Genomic DNA, 24,473 nt, shown 5'->3' on the forward strand with positions numbered 1-24,473 from the left:
CATTAAATTTAACAACATTTTAATGCAAAGAAGAGAAAATTTTGCTGGGGAATTCTTTATTTCCAAATATTAAGCAATTTTTTAAAATAGCAGATTTCAATATAATCATTAAAAGTGGAGTAAACTGCACATGTAATACAATAGGTGCATTATTTAAAATCTGTTTACATTATTTTTATTTCAGAAGGAACAATAGAATTCAATTCTTACGACAGAGGAGTATGTTCATCTCAGATTTCTGGTCAGAATTCAATTCAGCCTCAGACATTTGACTCATCTTCTCCAAACTCAGAATTAATGCAATCAAATAAGGAAGTATGACATCATCTGCTTTGAGATGCCTCATTTTCTGCCATATGGAATCCCAAAACAGAAAGTTGTTTATTTGTGTATTTGGCTCATCAGTTGCCACTCAAAAAGTAGCATTATCCATTTGAGAGGATTTTGTTAATCAAAGTGACCATGCTCTTGCAAGGAAGAGGAGAGTTTAATTGAACCACCTTCTTTTTAATTTTTTAACGAGAATTTTTATAAATTTGTATTCATGAACCACACATGGCCCGATGACCTAATTGTTGTTTTTTCTTTCTCTTGTATATTAACGAGAATGTTGCATACCTGTGTACATTAACAAGATTGTAATAACACAACAAGATAATACCTCAGTTTTATTAGTTAGTTAAAATTCAAGCAAGCCAAAGCTTATCATGTGATCAATATTTTTCAGTTGAAAGGAATATGTTGTCTGGAAATTGGTGTGCTTTCAATTTGTATAGTGTGTGAGTTTTTAATTTTTTTCCCCCTTTTTCTTCTTTCTTTTTTGGTCCATACCATGTTATTGTTATTTTGGGGCAGCCTTTTACTTTTACATACCGTATAGCGGGTTTATTCCGCGGGTCTAAAATTTGGTGATTTGCTGTCTGAAATAATTTTAATAATTTTAGCGAAATAAATTTTAGCGGACAGGGAAGAGTTGTCTCTTTTTCAAATACTGAAGTTGCAATTGGGGGCATATTTGGCGATTGAAATTTTGGCGGAAAGCTATCTAACTGCTAAAATAAGCCAAAATTATAACTCCGCTGAAAAAAACCACTATACGGTACTTATTAAAGTTCATTTCATTACAAACTAAATCATTGATGCATTCATTTTAATTTTGAATTATAGCTCAGTTTATAGCTCAGTACTATAAATACACTATACTCTATATGACTGGAATTTGAAAACCAAAAACAAGGTCACCTTCATTTCTTTTTGCAGACTTCAAAATTAGCAGACTTTTATGATCATTATAATGATATAGCATATCTTTCTGTGTGTTATTATATACAAATTCATAAAATCTGTTGAAAATCTCAATAGTTTTCACACTCAATAATATTTATTATTCAACCTCTTTTGTAACATATTATTATAACATTGTCTACAGTGAATTATATTTATAATGATCGATACTTCTCACAGTATCAAAAGATGTTTCTTTTATTTGCCAGCATTGGATTTCAAGAAAGTGTGTGTGTGTTTAAAAAATGTTGTTATATAATAGTCTAATACAGATAATTATGTTGTACTGTAGGCATTGTCCACAGGCCAGGTCATAATTCCACCAGTTTATATATTCTGCAGATTTGTACAAGTATCTAGTAATTATTTTTGTTTCAACATACTTTGAACATTGTATCTCAATTCAGCAGTACCACAACAATTGCCAAGATTTGGTGTGAATTATACATAGACAAAGGACTATTTATGATAACAGCCCCTTTAAAACTCAATTTTAAAGCTTAAAATACAAAGTTTTCTTTTATTTCATGAAAGAGATTGTGTGCAATGCAGTGTTTCACATAAATTGTCTCTGATAAAGTCCTCTGGAGTACATACCATCAATTCTACTAGAATTCAGCTAAAAGAAAACATAGCACACCACTTTTGACAAATGATTTTTTTTTTATCACATTTGTGTACTGGAAAGATACAATTCTATGGTATAAAATTAGATATAAAATCTGCCCAAGTCTGCACTTGGTGTTTCTAATGGTAAAATGTTCAAAATAGCCATTTTATGTCAGAATACCAAAAGTGGCAGCACAACATCATGTTTGTAATGTCATTATTCTGGTTTTAGGTCATTTTGATCAAATTGACATTAGCAAATGAGTTGCATTAGGATTCTTGCAAAAAAATACACTAAATTTTGAAACAATAGCACAAATATAGATGTTGGGGGGAATAAAGCCTTTATCCTATATAGTCCTTTAAAACTTGTGGGAACAGATTTTGATTTTAGCTGCAATTACTGCCTCAGAAATATTCTTAAATGACTTAAAGATCAAAGTAGTCAGTTCTCACATAGTTTGGACTATGTTTTACACATATAGTGAATTATAAACAGTTTTACACAAACGAACCTCTTTATGAGGGTGTAATAATTGTCCCAAATTTGGTAAAGTGCATTAATTGTAGGAACATAGCTTGTAATTCAATGAAATATATTTCAGTTTTGAAAATGCATGAGGGCATATGAACTGTTAGCACTTCATGAAAAGTATGCAGGCATGAAGCATTGCAGTTCATACCCGTATTAAGTGAAATTTATTTCTTATATTTCCTTCTACTTTCATTTCTATTGGAATTCCCAGTCGTTAAAATAGACCGACTAATATGTATCAAGATTCATACACACATTGTTCACAACTGCATCACATTCATGAGGAAATGGCTATCATTATAAAGATATTGAAGGCAAACACATTGGAAATGTAAATATTCTAATTTACATGAAACAATAGTGATATACATGTATATAATTAAATAAATCTATAATTCATATATTCAATTAACAATTTGTACAAAATCCCTCTTGGATTTGAATAAGGATTTATAGTTGGACTTCATTCCACTGCTGCATGTACTTAAGTTCATGAATTTGTTAATTAAGATGGTGGAAATTTGCACCACATGAAAAAATGTCCACAGTAATTGAAATGATCGTCAGATTAAAGTATGTTTTGAAAGCATTTTCACATTTGATAAAAGAAATCAATATGACCTAATATTTCACATGAGTATTCTGTTTTGTTATTTAGAATCAATATATGACCTAATATTTCACATGAGTATTCTGTTTTGTTATTTAGAATCAATATATGACCTAATATTTCACATGAGTATTCTGTTTTGTTATTTAGGTTGACAGGTATGTTAACATTGTCCTCATTTTTATTTTCAGATGTTCAACAAACATAAAAACAAGTTAGGTCATGATGTATTTATGTAAGACTGTTATGAATGTGATGTACTATGTTCTTTAAATGTGATGTAGAATAATCTCCGTTCTCCAACAGAGGAAACTGGAGAACAAGTTTCAAGGGTAAAAATTAAGGAATTCATCATGTGTGTACTTACCTGTAATTATATATATATATATATATATACATATATATATATATATATATTCATATGCCATTTGAAATGACAAAATAACGAGAATTACCATATAAAGTTGTGTTTTAATTTATAGTGTTTATTATACAATTAGTAGTTTGTGGAGAAATGACCAGTTTCTATTCCTCATTTTCTCTTGTGTTTCTTTCACGATTGACTAGATTGTTTGATACCATATTTTGTTTGATTAAATTGCTCTAAATTTTGTAGGGGTGTAATTTTGTTTTGATGGGTAGACAAACCCACAGACAGCGACATTATATAAACAATACTATTATGAAATCATGATACAAAAATCATGCTGAACTTTTCAAACTACTGTTACTACACAGAAATATATTGTGAAAGTAAAGTAGGATAGATGTGTACTTTCTTACAAAATATTCATTATGTTGACAGATGATTTTGAGGAATTTTGATGTTGGTCAAATGTTCTGTCATTTTATGTTCAGTATTAAATTTTCTATTGTTCTTTTTTTTTTTTTCCTTTTAAGTTAATTTCTGATGTGTGTCAGTTTTTATTGCCGCTGGGAAAAAGATATAGATTTGAAATTGAGAAGTTAGAGTGGGTGTATGCTTGTGAATTTTAAGTGCAATCTGTAATGTACACTAATTTTGGCATGTAGATAAATTTTAGCAACTTTGAAAAGGTTACAAAGGTTTCTATATACATGTACACATATATATATATATATGTATGATTTATAATTATACATATATAATTATATCTGACTTGTAAAAACATATTTTTTGTTAAGGAAAAGTTTATTTTTTCATGCTGAAATTTCTTGCAATTTATTAGATTAATTAAAATGAGGCAGTATAAAAAGTGATTTATCCATAACACTGCCTTGTCCTTTACTAGGTAAATATGAACAAGTATAAAATGTTGCTTTAATATTTGTTTCTTTTTCTTCACCATTGATCCAAGATTTTGTGATACTGGTTCATGTTAATAAATTCATCATGGTTTTTTTTCCAGAGCAATACTCTATATTACAGGAAATATGATTTCAAACAGTCTGATAAAAAAAAAATGCTGACATATGAAATCTCTTATCTTTCGAATTTGACACTTAGCCATCTTTGATTACCAATTTAATCAGATTTGCAAGATTAAGCATATTGTATTTTATAATTGTTTCTGAAAGATTTTAAATGTTTCATAAATAAAGTACAGGAAAACTTAGTAAGTACAGTAGAGAGTAAAACACAGAATTTTAGATTGCAAAACTTCTGGTTGATATGTTACACTGTATCATATGGAAAGCCAACAGGGACAAAATTCTATCCCCTGTAATTGTGTATTTGTAACTATATATATGCAATGCAACATTCGTTCAGTAGAAATGTTAAACGTAAATGCAAAGTGTTGAATTACGAGTGCAAAGTCAATCCAGTGGCCTGGAATGACTGTGTGAATGTTGTTATGTAATACATTATCCATTGAATATTTAGATAGAAATTTCGTGTGTAATCAAAATTTTAAGATTTCTGATAGTAATTTCTTCTTTGATAAATTTATATAAATGCAAAACATGAGGTATAGGTAAATCCATCATTTGTTCTATCAACCTTTGAAATTGAATCTGTAATTGATGTTTGTACAACTCACAAAGTGTGGCATGTAACACATCAATTCATTATTCAATTCTTTATCCCACGCACAACGAATTTGCAGAGGGTATAATGTTTTTGACCAGTCCGTCAATCCCTTTTTTGTCAGCGCAACTCCTCTGAGACCGCTCAACAGAATTTCATGAAACTTTGTAGTTAATAAGGACACACTGTGTAGATGTATATATTCCCAGGAAATTCTGATTCAATCATTTTTCTGGGAGTTATGCCCCTTTTGAACTTAGAATTTCAAGCCCATCTGTCCTGTTCTTGCAGTAATACATGGCATTACCATTCATAATGTGAGGCATTTTCAAGCATTGTTGGAGCGTAGGGTATGTGAGCTTGCTCACTTTTCCACTATATCAGGAAGCTTTCATGTAAATTTCAGCCTTTTTCCCCTTTGAAGGGGCATGGCCCTTCATTTGAACAACCTTGAATCCCCTTCACCCAAGGATGCTTTGTGTCAAGTTTGGCTGAAATTGGCCCAGTGGTTCTGGAGAAGATGAAAATGTGAAAAGTTTATACCGATGCCGCCAACAGTCATTTAAACAAACTTGAACCCCTTCACATAAGGATGATTTGTTGTAAGTTTGCTTGAAATTGGCTCAGTGGTTCTAGAGAAGATTTTCCTATATATCAGCACGTAAAACTTTGACTGCATTATGTGGCCCCACCCTGCCCTTGGGGGTTCATGATCTAAACAAATTTGAATCTACTCTAACATAGGAAGCCTTCACTTAAATTTCTACTCATTTGGCCTGGTGGTTCTTGATCAGGGGTCATGATTTTAACAAACTTGAATCTCCACTATGTCAAGAAGCTTTCATGTAACATTCAGTTTTTCTGGCCCAGTGGTTTTCAAGAAGATTTTTAAATGGCCGCACCCTAAATTTGCATTTTCGTGATTATCTCCCCTTTGAAGAGATCATGGCCCTTCATTTCAACAAACTTGTCTCCCTTTCACCCAAGGATGATTTGTTGTAAGTTTGCTTGAAATTGGCGCATTGATTCTGGAGAAGACTTTCCTATATATCAGCATGTAAAACTATTGTGGCCCCATCCTCCCCCCCCCTCCCCCCCCCCCCCCCCCCCCCCCAGGGCCATGATCTGAGCAAATTTGAATCTACTTTATATCAGGAAGCTTTCAGGTAAATCTCCACTCTTCTGACCCATTGGTTCTTGAGAAGATTTTCTTTATATATTCGCATGTACAAATTGGATTCCCTATTGTGGCCCCAATATTCCACCGGGGGAAACCTGAACTAAGGCTGCTTGTGCTGCAGTCTGATTAAAACCAGCCCCCTTCTCCTATCGACGATAGGAGAAGGGGGGCTGGTTTTAATCAGACTGGTTTTGCTGAAGCTTGTTTATTGTTAGGAACTGTTGCTTAGGTGAGCGATGTGGCCCATGGACATCTTGTTTTAGTTCCATTTTAGATTTAAGACAAGACCTTGAAAATTATATGAAATTTTAGAAATTGACATTACTCCAAATATGTACTTTTAAACTCTCAAATTTGATATCATGAATGTTTTCGTAAATCAGGTGCAAAAAGGTCATTATTTTCATTCCTTGTTTTAAACTTTGTTTTTTATCCGTATTGTTAAATGACGTGATTATTTATCTATTGCAATGATTGATTTGTGTTGACACCAACAGACAAATCAAGTTTAATTGTATAAATCTTGAGTCGATTTTAAGTGCGAAAAGGTCATGTTTAGAACACTGTAGCTCAATAACAAGCATTGCGACCCCAGTTTTTCTTTTTAATTTCCTGACTCTCCTTCAATGTAGAAATCAAAAATACACTTCCCTAAAATTGACATTACTCCAAATCTCAGGTGCGAACCTCATTAAGGTAGCTCACTACACTAAAACTTATAGTGAAAATGTATGTATCGATCGATTTGTTTGTCTATCATCGTAGCTCAAATCCCCCAGAGTCTTTTATTTGTACGTGTAGAAATCTTTTTTTTTTTTAATCCAAATTTGTATATTTTTTGGCATATATACTTATTGTATATCATCATATCGTTTATAATTAAATCAATTCGTACTGATTTCAGAAACTATTTCTGGGTGTAGTGAGCCACCTTAAGTTATATTTAACTTTTCTATATTTATGTTTAACATATCTACATTTACATTGAACGAAAGGTGCATTGCGTAGCTACAAGAGAAACATGTTAGTTATATAGATATAGATATATCTGGTTACAAATACACAGTTATATGGATAGAATTTTGACCCCATTGTCTTTCCATAGTCTTCAGGCTGATGTTTAACAATGAACTGAAATACAGTATTTAAGATTTCCCTAGCTGGCAAGTGCCAAAGATGGATATGATATTTTATATATGGCCATACCAATTGAAAGCTATGTGATAATTCAGATTGTTACTGTATGGCCGTCTTCAAAATGTGAAATATCATGAATGAATATTGTATATGCATTGTTGAAAATGATAAATACTCAATTAAAATGTATCAAGATGCAAATTTCTGATTTCATATGTTAACAGACGCTGGAGCGTACTACTACACCATTTGAACCTCTCTGTTTTTGATAATGTAACGTGCAAGGGAGGTCACTGCCTGTGAACCCCCTCGGGCTCGTACCCATGATAGAAACGAATAGCCCTGAGATACTGCAAATATGTACAATGCGCATACTTTAATCAGTTGTACTGCGCCTATATAGGATCTATTGACTGGTAGCGAACAAGTGCACTGGCAGGGAATTCCACACACCAGCGCACTTCCACAAGGACAAGCAGGGATGCCCGCACACCTGCCTTTGCGCAGTGATAGGCAGGGATGACCGCACACTCTCTAATTACCGGTTCTAATTAGAGACACTGGCAGTGATGTCCGCACACCAGTGCTCTACCAAAAAGACAGGCAGGGATGTCCTCACACCTGATCTTGAACAGCAACAAGCAGGAATATCCGCACACTTGTAGCTAACAGATTACAAATCCTTAGCAGGGTTTGACCACACACTCTGACAGTATTAAGCAGGGATGACCACACACTTACTATTACGACGTACTGTGCAAGTAGGGAAGTCTGCACACTTATACGTACCTTGCAGGGTGTGTCGGGTTTTACCTCTAGAACCGTACTTTACCATCGTGTAGAAGAATCCTATATATCCGCAGTACCATAATGATCCGTAGTGTATAATTACTTACAAATTAAAACAAAATACTAATCATACCCAAACTGGCTAATCTTTATAGAATCTACTATAGAAACACACAATGATTATAATTGTATGTACTTTAATTCAAAACTAACCATCATGAAATATTTATTTGAGTATGTCTAATAAGCAATTAAAAATGACAAGGGTGATAACTCTCGCAATAAGGATAACATAACAAATACAGCTTTCTGCTTCAGTAAGAACCATTCCGTTCCCACATCAAACGGTTCCTTTCAAACCGTTCAGTGTTCCGTTTCCAGACCAAAGCGATCCGTTTTCATCTAAAACCGTTCGTTCCCACTGTAACAGGGAAAACTGTCACCAGAGTATTGTGTCGCATATAGGGGGGAAAAGCGACGCAAAACCCTGGCTTCTGCGCATGCGTAGAATTTTCACCGTATTGAACGTCACACTCGAGGAGTCGTCACGAGGGATCGGCTCCGAAGCGCAGCAAACACAGTATCACCGAATATGAGACCGGTTTCTCATAAAATACACAATATTTCTGCAAACATCATATCGCATAGAGTGTCGTAGATATATCTTGATCAATTTGTCACTGAAGTTCACGAACCTGTACTTACACTTCGTTCGCGTTTCACAAGTAGGTCGACAACCTTGAAATTGATGATTTGAACTCATCTTTCTCGGTCATTTCATGTCTTTGCCTACCTGAATTGTTGTTTGATAGAGAGTACCATGATTGTTGATGATTAAATCGCCCTTGTTTTCACATGCAATTTGCACAAATTCGTACCAATTTGTAAAGTGTCGCATGAGGACTCAACTCTGGCATCCCGCGAGGACTATGCTCCTTGTATTTTACTACATATCGTGCGGCTTTAAAGTTTGACCTTTGGACTTCAAAATATGCATTTTATCATGATCCTTATAATATCACATTTGTCAGTTTTCTTTTATATTTCAGAATAAAATATGATACGAAAAAAGTCAAATCTTTCGATGAATAGGATGAAAAGGTGGACTCTCTTTAAAACCAGAACTTACAAGTTACATAGCTAAATGTACCCATTGCTTCCATGTCCTGTACTGAAATTGCTCTCATGCAAGGTGAAGATAACGAACAGTGATCAATCTCATAACTCCTATAAGCAATACAGAATAGGTAGTTGGGCAAACACGGACCCCTGGACACACCAGAGGTGGGATCAGATGCCCAGGAGGAGCAAGCATCCCCCGCCGACCGGCCACACCCGCCGCGAGCCTCACATCTTGATCAGGCAAACGGAGTCATCCGCAGTCAAAATCAGTGTGCCAAGAACGGCCCACCAATCGGTATGAAACACGTCAGACAGCATTTGACCCAATGCGAGGTCGTATTGACGAACTAGATCGCCATAACGACCATAGAATTTGCGAAATGCTGACTTCAATCGAGACTGTTGAAACCCCTGTACCATCAACTTGTTTGTCAGTAGCTTACCTCGATTTAAAAACTGACTATACGCAGAACAAGCTCTTGCATATCAAATCAGTTGAGATATATAAACACCATATGCAGGTGATAATGGAATATTGCTACATAAATATGGGAATTTGACGATGGAGAAGCTGAAATCATCCCGTTTGAGTTGTCAGTTTGCCGCCAATGTCCACTTTCAATAAAATATCTAAGTATGAAGCAGAAGTGGACGACTCTGTGGTGTCCTCCACTTCGAGCTCACAGGGATATATCAAATCGACACATGAATGAAAGCTATTATTGTTAACAGACAAAACGTCGTCGATATATCTAAATGTCGAATTGAAGGCCACAGCGAGAGATTTTTTCCTCTCGCGTAGAAGTTTTTGAACAAATTCTGCTTCATATGAATATAGAAACAGGCCAGCCAACAAAGGAGTACAACCCGTGCCCACGGGAACTCCAACAGACTGACGGAAGACCCGACCACCCAGCACATCTCCCACTCCAACCCCAGAGCACCTGCACGCGGAACCAGAGCGGCGTCCAACAAAGTACGTCCCTAAACGACCGATCACTAGATATGAACACCTTCGTTCTCCACCCCTGCCGAAGAAGCAACCGTCCACGATGCCAAAAAGCCCAGTCCCCAACCCACCGCGAGGAACGGCCGCGCACAGCGCCGAAAAGCCACAGGCCCCAACGCCATCGATCCGGAAAAAACCCCGCGATCCCAAGTTTACTAAAAGCTCCCTAGAATTTTTTAGAATCCACATTTGATCAACACCACTTCCGGCATATGCAGTCGCACAGCAAGTTTGAAGTTTCTCCCCCACAGTTGTCAACACCCCCGTGAGGAGCAAAGACAGGGGCCCGGCAGAGCACCCACCGGATCCAGCAATGCACCCCCGCCTGTAAGGGCCCCCATGCAGCCCAGGAACCCAGCACAGGCACGGCAACCCATCTGTTACAAAACATACTGTTTGTACACCCTTGAAAGGACTACCACAAAAAGAAGATAGGAGTTATGAGATTGATCACTTGTTCGTTATCTTCACCTTTCATATATGTATAAAAAGAAGTACACCCATATTTAGCAAAAGTTTGTTTTATCGCAGATATAATTTCCACCATTTCAATCTCCTCTTCAAACAAATCGTTGTCAACCGCAAAACGATATTTATTTACTTTCTTCCCACCACCAGCTGAACCCATACCCTGCAAAAATAAAACCATATCGCTAACCAAGTTGAATGGTAGCATCTAGTCATTGGCGTGGGATGAACAAGTTTTCCACTTTTAGTGGACTTGGAACTTTATTATGCCCATACTTTCCACAGAAAGCTCGGGTATATTGTTGTTATCCTGATCTGTCCATCTTTCAGTTTCTTCTTTTTCAGACTCCTCTTTTATTTTAAGTAGTACATGTAACCAATCAATATTTTGGATATGTGTTGTCCTGTAGATGTGCAATAAGGTTTTGGAATTTTCATTTTCAATTAGGGTGTTGGAAAAACGATGTTTTTCTACAGAAAAACCTTATTCCCAGAACTCGTCTTACACTTTATACAGTAGCCAAATAATCTTTTGGGAGGTTATTGGTGGTATCCTCTAGATGTGCAATAAGTTCTCTGCCTTGTTTTTTTACATTGAGGGGCAAATGGGTGAAAAAAATGAACAAAAACCTGGTGCTGAGTGCATTGTGTTCTGTGCAGCAAGAATATATTTACATTAAGGGTTGGAATCTCAAACATTTTAAAGAGATTTGAACAATCAAAAAATGATGGAAGTTGGGATGATCCCAGGGTACTTGCCCATGAGAATTCTTGACGTGTGAAGAAGGAATTTATATGGTTTAGGGGCCAGGACCTCAATTGTGTAGCGGTCACCCATCCAAAGACTGGTCCAGCGAAGATCAGGGTTAGAATAGGTCCTCAGTACCTTTGCTTGTCGTAAGAGGCGACTAAATGGGGCGGTCCTTTGGATGAGACCGCAAAAACCGAGGCCCCGTGTCGCAGCAGTTGTTGCACGATAAAGATACCTCCCTGTTCAAAAACCATAAGCACCGAGCATAGGCCTAAATTTTGCAGCCCTTCACCGGCAATGGTGAGGTCTCCATATGAGTGAAATATTCCTGTGCGGGACGTTAAACAATATACAATCAATCAACCCCTGCTCAGGGATGCTTCGTCCCAAAACCTAGCGTGAGGTCACTCTGAATGATTGCCACCCTTTCATACCCATGACTACCACCGTCGTTCCCGGACGAAACCAATTGCAATACCGATAAATGAAATTCCCAAACATCACTTGCAGAAAATAAAGGTCTTTAAAAATCTATAGATTTAAATTACTGTGATAGAAATTTTATAAATAGTTTTACATTTCTTATGACCTCTACTTGCTTAGTAAATGATAGATATGGCGGTAGCATCCTAACCTTTTTTAAAAGATAAGCTTGTATACATCTAAGCGGTAACAAAAGTTTCTGATGCTTGTTTTGCACATGCGTGGATCTTGGTGTAAAAAAGATCTTCGTTTGGCGTTAGTCATTTCAATGGTGTACAGATATGTTTTCTAACAGATGAGAGCGATTTTAATTTCTAATCACAGGCACTTGTTTCATATATGGGTCACCAGGGGTAATTTTAATACAGGACATAGAGTCGATGGTATACATGAGGGTACGGGTTATAACTTAGTTTCAGTTTTGCAGAAAGCCCACTTTTCAACATATTCCTGGTAAAACTGGACTTCTTTCGTGCCATATTTTATTCTGAAATGTGAAAAGGAAACTGTTAAATATGTGATATCTACCCTAAAGGATCATGATCAAGTTTGTAGAAATATGATGTATTTTATGAGAAAACCGATCTCATATTCGGTGATATTGCGTTTGCTCCGCTTTGGAGCCGATCCCTCGTGATTCACAGTGACGACTCCTCGAGTGTGACATTGTATATGGTGATTTCTATACGTCCGTCTTTAGACCGGACGTATTATGGTACAGCAATTTCTGTAAGTCCGTCCGTTTGGAGTTTTAAGCTCACCTGAGCTGAAAGGTGGGGTCATTTAAAAATCTTCTCAAGAACCACTGAGTCAGAAGAACTGAAATTTACATGAAAGCTTCCTAACATAGTGCAGATTCAAGTTTCATAAAATCATGATCCCCGGGGGTAGGATGGAGCCACAATAGGGTATCAAAGTTATACATGCAAATATATAGGGAAAATCTTTAAAAATCTTCTTCTCTAGAACCACTGGGCCAGGAAAGTAGAAATTTATATGAAAGGTTCCTGACATACATGTAGTGCAGATTCAATTTTGTTTAAAATCATGGCCCCCGAAGGTAGGATGGGGCCACAATAGGGGATCAAAGTTTTACATACTAATATAAAGGGAAAATTTTTAAAGATCTTTTTCTCAAGAACCACTGGGCCAGAAAAGTTAATATTTACATGAAAGTTTCCTGACATAGTGCAGATTCAACTTGTAAAAATCATGGCCCCCGGGTATAGATTGGAGCCACAATAGGGATCAAAATTTTACATGCGAATATATATGGAAAATCTTGAAACATGGGCCAGTGTGACTCAAGTGAGCGATGTGGCCCATGGGCCTCTTGTTTCGAATTTCATTTCTGTCACATATCAAGCTGAAACTTGCTATGTAGCTTATTTATAGATCATGTTGCAGTTTTGATCCATTTTGACCTTCTTGCAGGAATTTTGCCCCTTTATTTGAAAATTATTGTTATGGAGGGTACATAATTTGTCCGGTTAACTCCTCCCACAATTTTCAAGTGAGGACCATCTTGTTTTACAAAGTGGGTTTTTATGGGTATTGAAGATGTGCATAGTGCTTCTCAACAAGTTTTAATTTTCTTTGACGTTTTGAATATTGAGAGTTTGTAGAACTTGGTTGGGGAAATATTTTACACACAGAACTCTTGGTTTGTCTGTCTACCTCTTGTTACAGTTTTAAGCTAAGACCCTTTATTCATACAATGCAAAGAAAGTATGTCACAGCCTGATGATGGCTAATACTAACTGAAGCAAAGTTCTACAAACTATGTCTTAAGAAAAACACCTATGCTAGCATTTTCACGGGCGTATGCCATTTGCGGTACTCTTGTTATTGCTTTGAATGGAAGCGGTGCTCTGTTTTAAGGATGTATCTCGTGGCAATTTTAGCGCAAGTGAGTCTCCATACTTTTTAAAGTCGCAAATATGGGGATGCGTGTGTTTTATTTCGTATACACAAAATAGAACATTAATATATGATTTTGTTTGTAAGTAATGTTTACAAACAAAGAAAAATTAATTAAAACATGACAATGTTTTACTTTTTTTCTCATTTTACGACATTCATGATGACGTTACGATTGTAAACAAACTCGAGCTCGAAGACGCACACTGTACGATGTCGCATTTAGTGTATTCTAAAGCAGTCCACAAACATACATGGGAGATTCATTAGAAGTAAAACGGCAGTTATAGATCAGGCTGATCCTTGCAATTCCGGGCTGAGAGTTAAATGTATTCAACCGGGGGTGACAATAGTCCAGTTTGCACCTTGCGACAACTTCCTTCATGTCACGAACCCAAATACCAGATACACTGCACACTGCCTCAGAGATACTGCAATATCGTAGCCCTTTTAAAGAAGAGGCCCATGGGCCACATCGCTCACCTGAGTCACCTTCGTCCATATCAGAAGATTTTCCATATCTATTTGCATGTAAAACCGTAGTCCCTATTATGGCCCCAAACCTACCCCTGGAGGCCATGGTTTTTGCAAACTTGAATCTACACTATGTCAGAAAGCTTTCATGTAAATGTGAACTTCTTTGGCCCAATGGTTCTTGAGAAGAAGATTTTTAAAGATTTTCCCTATATATTTGTATGTAAAACTTTAACCCCCTATTGTGGCCCCATCCGACCCCCGGGGGCCATGATTTTAACAATTTAGAATCTGCACTATATCAGGAAGCTTTCATATAAATCTCAGCTTTTCTGGCTCCGTGGTTCTTGAGAAGAAGATTTTAAAAGATTTTTCCTATAAATTTGTATTTAAAACTTTGATGCCCCCCTTGAGGCCCCATCCAATCCCCGGGGTCCATGATTTTAACAAACTTGAATCTGCACTATATAAAAAAAAACACCGAAAAAAACCCCAACAAAAACAAAAAACTTTGACCCCCTATTGTGGCCCCATCCGATCCCCGGGGGCCATGATTTTAACAATTTAGAATCTGTACTATATCAGGAATCTTTCATATAAATCTCAGCTTTTCTGGCTCAGTGGTTCTTGGGAAGAAGATTTTTCCTATATATTTGTATGTAAAACTTTGACCCCCTATTGTGGCCCCATCCGACCCCCGGGGACCATGATTTTAACAATTTAGAATCTGTACTATATCAGGAAGCTTTCATATAAATCTCAGCTTTTCTGGCTCAGTGGTTCTTGAGAAGAAGATTTTTAAAGATTTTTCCTATATATTTGTATGTAAAACTTTGATCCCCTATTGTGGCCCCATCCTACCCCAGGGGGCCATGATTTTAACAAACCTGAATCTGCACTATATCAGAAAGTTTTCATATCAATCTCAGCTTTTCTGGCCCAGTGGTTCTGGGAAGAAGATTTTTAAAGATTTTTCCTATATATTAGTATGTAAAACTTTGACCCCCTATTGTGACCCCATCCGACCCCCGGGGGCCATGATCTTAACAATTTAGAATCTGCACTATATCAGGAAGCTTTCATATAAATCTCAGCTTTTCTGGTTCAGTGGTTCTTGGGAAGAAGATTTTTAAAGGTTTTTCTTATATATTTGTATGTAAAACTTTGATCCCCTATTGTGGACCCATCCGACCCCCGGGGGCCATGATTTTAACAATTTAGAATCTGCACTACCTAATAAAGCTTATCTATAAATTTCATCTTTTCTGGCCCAGTGGTTCTTGAGAAGAAGATTTTTTAATGACCCTACCCTATTTTTACCTTTTCTTGATTATCTCCCCTTGGAAGGTGGCCTGGCCCTTTATGTTAACAATTTAGAATTCCCTTTACCTAAGGATATTTTGTGCCAACTTTGGTTGAAATTGGCCCAGTGGTTGTTGAGAAGAAGTTGAAAATGTGAAAAGTTTACAGACGGACAGACGGACGGACGGACGCCGGAATACGGGTGATCAGAAAAGCTCACTTGGGCTTTCAGCTCAGGTGAGCTAAAAACGACTATGGTTTCGAACTCCGGCATAATGTTCTTCCATAATCCTGCCAGGCAAGGTAAATATCAAAATCATAAAAGAGCCAGGAAAACGTCAGATATTTCGGACTAAATATGTTTATGAGTGGGCACCAAAACGAGGCTTCCGTACGACGTTACAACAGCTGTGACGCCTTAGGAATTCACTGATAAAACTCGAAAAACCCTCTTAACACTCACTTGTCCACTTGGAAGCCGTGACAACCCCCAAGAGAACCCTACCTGGCATCCCACATCTTGATTATGCACGTGTCCCACGCTTTCCATTAGTACCGACATCGAACTTTGCACTTAATTCCAGTTCCACTCAACAAAATTCCTGCAATTTTCTCTCAACAGGACTTATCTCTAACTCATCCTTTTAAAACTGCATTCTTCAGTCCACAAGAAACTGACCGAAAAGGACTAAATCAGGCATGTAGCAAGGGGGGAGGGGGGCTGCCTTGATGTACGATCCTTTCCCATGCGGACTTCGGACGCGGTTTGATACGATAATACTGATTTATAATTCAAATTGTTTCAATTGCGTAAATACCAATGCATTGAAAGATTTGTTATATGTAAAGAAGTATTTATCATATTTTTTAAAATAAATACACGTGCATATTGCTAAAATCTTGAATCTTAAAATCCCGCAAGATTATTTTTAGTCATTCTTTTCATTGTGATAGTGTTGTGCAGTACATTCTCAATCCCAATGTCATGTTTTTAGCCGATTTGCAATCTAATCAAATGAAACTTTGATATATTGTTGGGTACCAGGTAAGGAAGAACCCTATTGATTTTGGAGAAAAATTGTTAAAGGTCAAGGTCACGGTGACCGAAAATAGAATGAAAATTTCAGAAAAATTTGGTTTCCGGATGATAACTCAGAAAGTTTAAATCCGAATCATATGATACTTAAAGATATTGTTATGTACCAGGTAAGGCAGACCCCTATTGATTTTGGAGAAAATAGGTCAAAGGTCAAGGTCACAGTGACCGAAAATAGATTTAAAATTCCAAAAAAATTTGGTTTCAGGAGGATAACTCGAATTTTTTTTAATTTGAATCAAATGAAACTTGGATATATTGTTGGATACCAGCAAAGCAAGGCCCCTATTGATTTTGGAGAGGTGATAGTGACCGGAAATAGATTAAAAACTTCAGACAAATATGGTTTCTGGACAGTAACTCGAAAAGTTTAACTCCAAACTCCTTTTAAAAATGTATTCACAAGAATTTATTACATTATATCCAACAATTAGTTCTTCACAATTATAAATATACCACATCATTCCTGACTTTACAATGTATCCCATGCAACTCGGCTCATGCACCCCTGGGTGCATATATTGATTTTTTCAAAACATTTTTAATATCTTTGAATGAATTTCATGTTCTTTTCACTGTATCCAATGTCATGAATGTAGCATTGTTTAATGTCTTCGCTGAATACACCGTTAGTGTTCTTGGGGGGGGGGGGGGGGGTTGAACATGGTGTATATATACACATAAGTATAGTTTCATGAACCCACCCACTATGTATATGATTAATATTCATTTAATTCATATTTAAACAATGTAAATTAATCCAAAATGTAAAGACACAAACCAAATGCTGAATGGTAAAAATAATTGAGTATGGGTTACTCTACAATTACTAAATACAGTTAAACAAATCGTCGTTCAAATCGTAGCATCCGCCACATTAAATCATTTACAATTCATGAAAACTTTCGGAGTGAGTCAATTTAACTTTTTAAATAATTATCACAGTTCACTGATACGGCACGCTATGTAATAACGAGACGGTACCGGAATCGGCCTATAAAGGTGTAGTCCTCGCACGGTATGTAACAATTGGTTGCAAAGCGTTGCACGAATGACGACGCTATGTACCAAAAAATATTGTTACACAGTAAATATATACCTCTGCCATTTCTGCCACTGTATGTAACATACCCTCTCGTTATTACATACCGTGCCGTATCAGTGCACTTTTAATTCTGCCAAAATAATAATAAGACACATGACGTCGCATAACGTAACGTCAAAATGGCACAACGTTATCGTAAACTATACTGTATTTACGTATGTATTATATGAAAATGAAGCTTCTTACGGACATGTGATAGTCATTTTATAGAAACATTTACCTTATTAAAGAACTTTGAGGGATATCTTTTAATTTGAACACAGGGCCGAATTTGGCCCCAAAGGCACCAAGTCCTTTTTAAATGCGATATGCACCGAGATACATGTATAAATCGGCCTCGTGCTCTGCCACGCATTTAGCTATATAGATTAATAGAAAATAGTAGCATTTTGTATTCGGCAAAATGTTTCATATAATGCAATTTTTATTGATTACATGTAATTGATATCAAAGTATTCCTAACTAGGGTACATGTCACTTACTTACAAGGCACGGAAGTAAGATGGCATGATTAATATAATACACAACACAAGGAAAGACATGTAAATATCTTACATTGTCCCGTTAATTAAATTGATGTTAGGAATTTTATCATTTGATGCGGTGCTAGGCTAGTATTTTCTTTTGTAAACAAAATATAGGTAAACTTATGTAACAACACATATATAACAACATCCATAAACATGACATATACTTGCATGCTGTAAAACGCTAAAAATATGAACGTTAAAATAAGAAATAAATATGGTCCGCACAATATCACCATCGTCATTTTTTGTATGTGAAATGCTTACACATATGTTTTATGTGTGAAAATTTTAAAGTGATGATATTATGCGGACCTATTCAAATATCTTCAAAAGTGGTTAAATTTTATGAATTTTCCCGGAAATTTGTGTTCCATAGGTATTTTGACTACGTCAATGTAATAGAAATGTGACACATTTTAAAAGTTTCCTTTTATTTTTGAGACAAGTTTATCTCCGTCAGTATTTTGCAATGTAGAAGTTTGATTCAACATGTATTTCATTTTTTAATAATTCAGGGGGCCAAATGTGATACCAAACGAACTTAGTTCTTTAAGAATTAGTATCTTAGATAACACAAAAAATCGTGGGGGGGGGATGCTTTATTTTGATTAAAATCAAAATATTGGGAATTTGTTTACAAGCGATAAAACAATCTAAACTTAAAATTCTGCATCATAAATTGATTTGTATAAGATTTTAAAAAGCGTTTTACTTGAATTTTAAAAGTTCGGCATTGACAGGTGTGTTAGCGAGCAGCGACAACTGTGGGTAGAGGATGGAAAGAACACACGTGGTTTATACCCCCCCCCCTCCCCCTCCTGGCAAAACATGATTAACGCACATGTACATATATTTACACATATTACCGTGTATGTATGTACCTATAACAGGGAACGTGGTATGTATAAAACAACGACAACTCATTATCTTATTATGTCAACAATTTAAACATCTTGTGTTTGATTTATCATTTTGACTTAGTGACAGAAACACTCTAATCCTAGATAGGGAGGACTTCTGGCAGTTCTAAACTAAATACTTGTATCTTAACATTTAGATTAATAAGGAGATGACCTTTTTAATCCCATTCAAGCATAAATTCTCTGTTAGCCTTCTATCGATTCATATATTATGAAATAAATCTGTTAATTCCTTGCTATGGATCGTAAACTTCACCTTAGTTTTCATTGGTTCTGTTTCATTCTTTCTTTCCCGCTGTATCTCTTCGGGTTCAACACGAATTCGCAGGTACGAACTTTCACATAAATTCATCCCAAATGAGGCAAACCTTTTATACACACCGGACTCGTTCGCTTTTAAGATGTGATACATAAATGTATATTATATCAAGTGTAGAACTAAATTCAAATTCAATTATCTTAAAAAACATCTAGTTCGAATAAAAGCAAGGTCGATTTTAAATAGACTATGTTTGGGGGAAATTGTTGAAAAAATTATTTTATCTTTTACAATGATGTTGGGGGGGGGGGGTTATTTTATTCATTGGATATAGAATTTGAAAGGGGTTAAACTATAATTCATGTCTTTTCAGTATGTTTATTTTTTTCCTTTAATTGTTAACCAACATACTGTCACAATCGTGGGGGGGGGGGGGGGGGGGGGGGCAGAAAATGACAAAGCCGGGAAAAACGAGCTTGCTTAATATTTTTTATGGTAAGTTAAAATACATATGCATTAGTATGGCGTATATAAAACGGTGGATTCTGTGGATGACTTCCCACTCTTTCTGTAATTTCTGCTTACCTTGTTCATAATAAGCCTTTTGATTTTACAAAATGCTGACCTCCTCATAACATTATTTCATACAATATTTTCCGTTCCGCGTTTTAGCAACAGTGCAATTACGTGTTTATACCACAATTAATGAACGCCATATGAACGAAGTAATGAGTGAAGCCCCCAAGGATATGACAATGAAATGGGATAAAAAAAGCTCATACATATAAAAAGACACAATGTTAACTACATGCGCTTAATTTTTCTTGAGATTTCTTAACAACATCTGAATCAGTTCAGAACGACTCTAATTATGCCGGTCACTCATTCAGAATAGGAGCTGCTATAGCTGCAGCTGCGGCTGGTGTCGAAGACCATGTGATTAAAGAGCTAGGTAGATGGTCCTCCGACTGCTATGTCAGATATATCAATAAGATGTGACACAAAGGAACGGCCTGGCAACACAACTCTACATGCAAAGTTCAGATGTCCTAGTAGGCTCAGCAGCTCTCTTTTGGTGCATGATTTCCGCATTTTTAAAGAGTTAACAATGTCTAGTATTCTTTTGATTTTCTCTGTAGGCAGACGTGCCTCCATGTTAATGGTATCCAGATAAATTCCTAGATATTTGAGTTCGGTACTTGGTCCTTCGGTTTTCTTTTTTGACAAAGGGATTCCTAAAGTTTTTAAGATACCAAGGAGACGTTCCATAATTTCCTGTGCATCGCCTGAATAAGACACCACCACTAAGAAGTCATCCAACAGATGCAGAACTTTAGGAATGTTGAATTTGTTCTCTGCAATCCAACACACAGCTGATGAAAGAGTGTCAAACATTTTTGGACTTGATCTGCTGCCAAAGACTAAGCATTTGAAGAAATAGTATTGATTGTTCCATTTGGTTCCATGATAAGGCCACAATTTGTACTCTATAGGTATGATCTTAAAAGCATTGGTGATATCTATTTTTAAGAGAAAGGACCCTCTTCCATTTCTTTTGATTAGCTGTATGGCGTCGTCCATAGTAACATAACTGAGGGGAAATTCGGACTTGTCAATGAGTTCATTTAAGCTAGGGTTTTCATCATTATTGTGTGGTGCTGACATGTCCACTATTAATCGTTTCTTCTTTGAATACTTGCTTTCCGCTACACCAATAGGATTAATGCGATATTGTTCAAAAGGAATTTTTTTCAAAAGGACCAAACAAATAGCCTTTCTCAAGTTCTTAATGAATAAGTTCCGTCACACAAACAAAATTCGCTAGAGCTGACTTTTTTTTTTTTTTTTTTACATTCTAAATATTTCTCAGGAAGGTGATGAAAGCCCGTATTAAAACCAAGTCTAAGACCTCTAAGTAAATATGCAGTGAACTGATGATCTGGATGATTTGATAGTAACAATTGAAGAGTTTCTATGTTAACTGGTGTTGTAGTTTCCTCTTGAAAGTTCCCTTCTACATTCTTGAAGGACTGGGAACCCCAGCTATGTGGGGCGATCTTGAGTTTTTTGCTAGACTGCAGGTCTGTCGGAAATGCTCCCCTTTGCAGTCTATGCACACATGTGCATGTCGGCACCTCGGTACCGAACATCCCCTAGTGCCGTTGAAATTATTGCAGATCTCCCTTCCCTCGTAGAACTGCCTTCTTCTTCCATATTGATCTGTATCTCCATTTTGTTTGTCCACACCCGACCCACTCAAAGGACAGAAACCTGACTGATGGAGTGTACTACAGCAAATAGAGCAGGATTGTGCTCCGGCATTAGCGAACAAGTTGCAAAACAGAGTATTGTTGCGAATGGACCAATCAACTAGAATGCTGTTGAACTTTAAATGAGATGTTGCTAAAAGGCTGAATTGTCGGTGATATTCATAAAACTTATTACCTGGATATCTCGTGGCCATGTCTATTATATCCCGTTCATATAGATCAAGTTCTTGTCTCCTCTGGAGATATGCAGAGCACATAATGTTCTTGAAAATGCCAAATGCCTGAATAAACTCGCCTAGATTTAGAGATCTATTGAGGCGTTTATCTAGTTTCTTCCCTTCATCCTTCTCGTCGGATGGATTAAAGTAAGGGATTAATAAGGATGCCAGATTAATATCCTTACCTGAAGTGATTTGTTGTCTCAGTTGATGAGAGATCGTCTCGACCATCGGAAGGGATTCTGCCGAATATTCAAACCGTGTCCTCTTAAATTCAGCGGCTTGCGTAGATGATCCCGCTGCTGCTGACGACAATCTGGCAAATGCAGTGTCTAGGTTGTAGTTATCCGTTGTGGGGAATGGAACATTGGAGGAGCACGTTGTAGGGCCCAGTGAAACTGTCATAGGACCGACTGGTACATTTTCGCTACCATCCCGTATAGACGACAAATTGTTCACTCGTGTCGTCAAATTGATTACGTTCTGTTGTAGTGATTGTACCGCTGAAGTGAGTTTGGACACTAAGTCAATTACCACGGCCTGGTTCTGTGATCCACCGTTCGTTGCCTGAAGGCCGCCATTGTTGTTGTTGTTGTGAACAGTTGCATCCTGGGAGCGAACGCGGAGGTCGCCATGGTCGGGAACAGTTGCATTGTGGGATCGCGCATTATCGCTTAGCTGTTCTGGTCCATTGAATAACAAACGAATCAGAACGGATCTCCGCGCGTTGGTTGGGAAGGATATTCCGCGAGCATGTAAAGTTTGTTTTAAGCGTGTGGCTTTCCAATTGGCTGGTAAATCTAAATTTTTAGTATTAAAATTTGTATTTGTTAAATAAATACTTACCTTTATAAATTTAGATATTCACCTGCTTGCAGTCTTGTATCGGAAAAAACCATGTAAACAAAAAAAGCACCCTTCGTGACCCGCCACCTCTGACATGCTCAGAACCCAACATCCGGTATCATCTATTCTTTGACATAAAACAAAAAATTAGAAGGGGGATGAAGGGGAGGTGGGTTGGGACCTCTGATTTATAAAGGTAAGTATTTATTTAACAAATACAAATTTTAATACTAAAAATTTAGAATTTATCACAATAAATACGTTACCTTTACAAATTTAGATAAGCAGAATTCAAAGTAGAGCTGAATCCCCCTGAGATTGGCAACGAGGAGGAAAAACCACTTTTTGAGCTGAAACTAGAGGTCCAAGCGAGAACAAACTGTCACTATGAAGAGGCATAGACCTAAGATAATGGTTATAAAAGGTACTATCAGACCTCCAATAACCAGCTGACATGATTTCCGACATAGAGGAGGAATTGAAAATAGCCCAGCAGCAAGACAAGGCTCTAATTTCATGTGCCTGAACTTGAACACGAGACAAGGCTTCTGGAGATGAAGATTGGTAAGCCATCTTAACAGTCTGACAAAGCCAAGTAGAAATAGTCTTAGTCGAAATATCACTTAGACCTTTCTTAATGGGAATGAAAAGTCTAGTAGAACCAGAAGGTCTGAGCGTTGACGAAACAGAAATATATTTCTGAAGTGTACGCACTGGACATAAATCCTGATTACCTAATGATTTAGGTAGAGCAGGAATAACAATAGGTCCAGACCCTTTATCTGATAACTGATTCTTGGCTAAGAAAGATGGATCTGTCAACAGAGTAACTGAAGAATTATCTGCAGAAAATCTGAGACAAGAATCTGCAATGGAGAAAGCATGAATCTCACTCCTTCTACGACCAGAAGCTAAAGTTAATAAAAAACAACACTTCAAGGTCAAAAACTTAAAGGGAGCTAAAAATAAAGGTTCAAAAGGAGGAAATTGTAAAGTCCTAAGAACCAAAGCTAAATTCCAGGATGGAACCAACCTACGTTGTCTAGGTCGTTCCAAACAAAAATTCTTGACCATGAGGGACAAGAACTCATTCTTCCCAAAATCAGGACCTCCTGACAAAGCTATAGTTCTAGATAAAGCTGAACGATAGCCCTTAATAGTAGAGGGAGAGAAGCCTTTGTCTTCAAACAGATAGACTAAAAACTCAGCTAACTGTTGGACAGTAACTGCGAGAGGATCAATTTCCTTTGAACAACACCAAGAACAGAAGATGTTCCACTTAGAGTCATAAATTGCTCCTGTAGATTTTCTGACCGAACTAGAGATACGTTTGGCTGCTCTGTCAGAAAAGCCATCCTGTCTGAGAGATTCCCTGACAGTAACCATGCGTGTAGATGGAGGTTGGAAAGATTCTGATGAACTTTCCTGCCTTTGAATTGAGACAAAAGATCTTTCCTGAGAGGAAGAAGAATTGGTCTCGCACAACACAGTTGAAGAAGATCTGGAAACCACGATTGTTTTGGCCATGCTGGAGCAATAAGAATGGTC

The 24,473-nt window shown here is 36.8% G+C and overlaps 1 protein-coding gene across 11 annotated transcripts in view; it reads left to right on the top strand.

Annotated features, from left to right (window-relative positions):
* The window catches only part of LOC125682084 (cell adhesion molecule-related/down-regulated by oncogenes-like), a 230,502-nt gene extending 222,938 nt beyond the window's left edge, over positions 1–7,564 (top strand). For all 11 annotated transcript variants that reach the window (XM_048922483.2, XM_048922482.2, XM_048922479.2 and 8 more), the window contains one exon: positions 185–7,564. In XM_048922483.2, coding sequence (XP_048778440.1) covers positions 185–321 — 137 coding nt within the window. In that variant the 3' untranslated portion in view covers positions 322–7,564. The remainder of the gene's footprint in view (positions 1–184) is intronic.
* Positions 7,565–24,473: the final 16,909 nt, after the last annotated feature.

The sequence above is a fragment of the Ostrea edulis genome, chromosome 2 (assembly GCF_947568905.1).
Source record: "Ostrea edulis chromosome 2, xbOstEdul1.1, whole genome shotgun sequence".
NCBI lineage: Eukaryota > Metazoa > Mollusca > Bivalvia > Ostreida > Ostreidae > Ostrea > Ostrea edulis.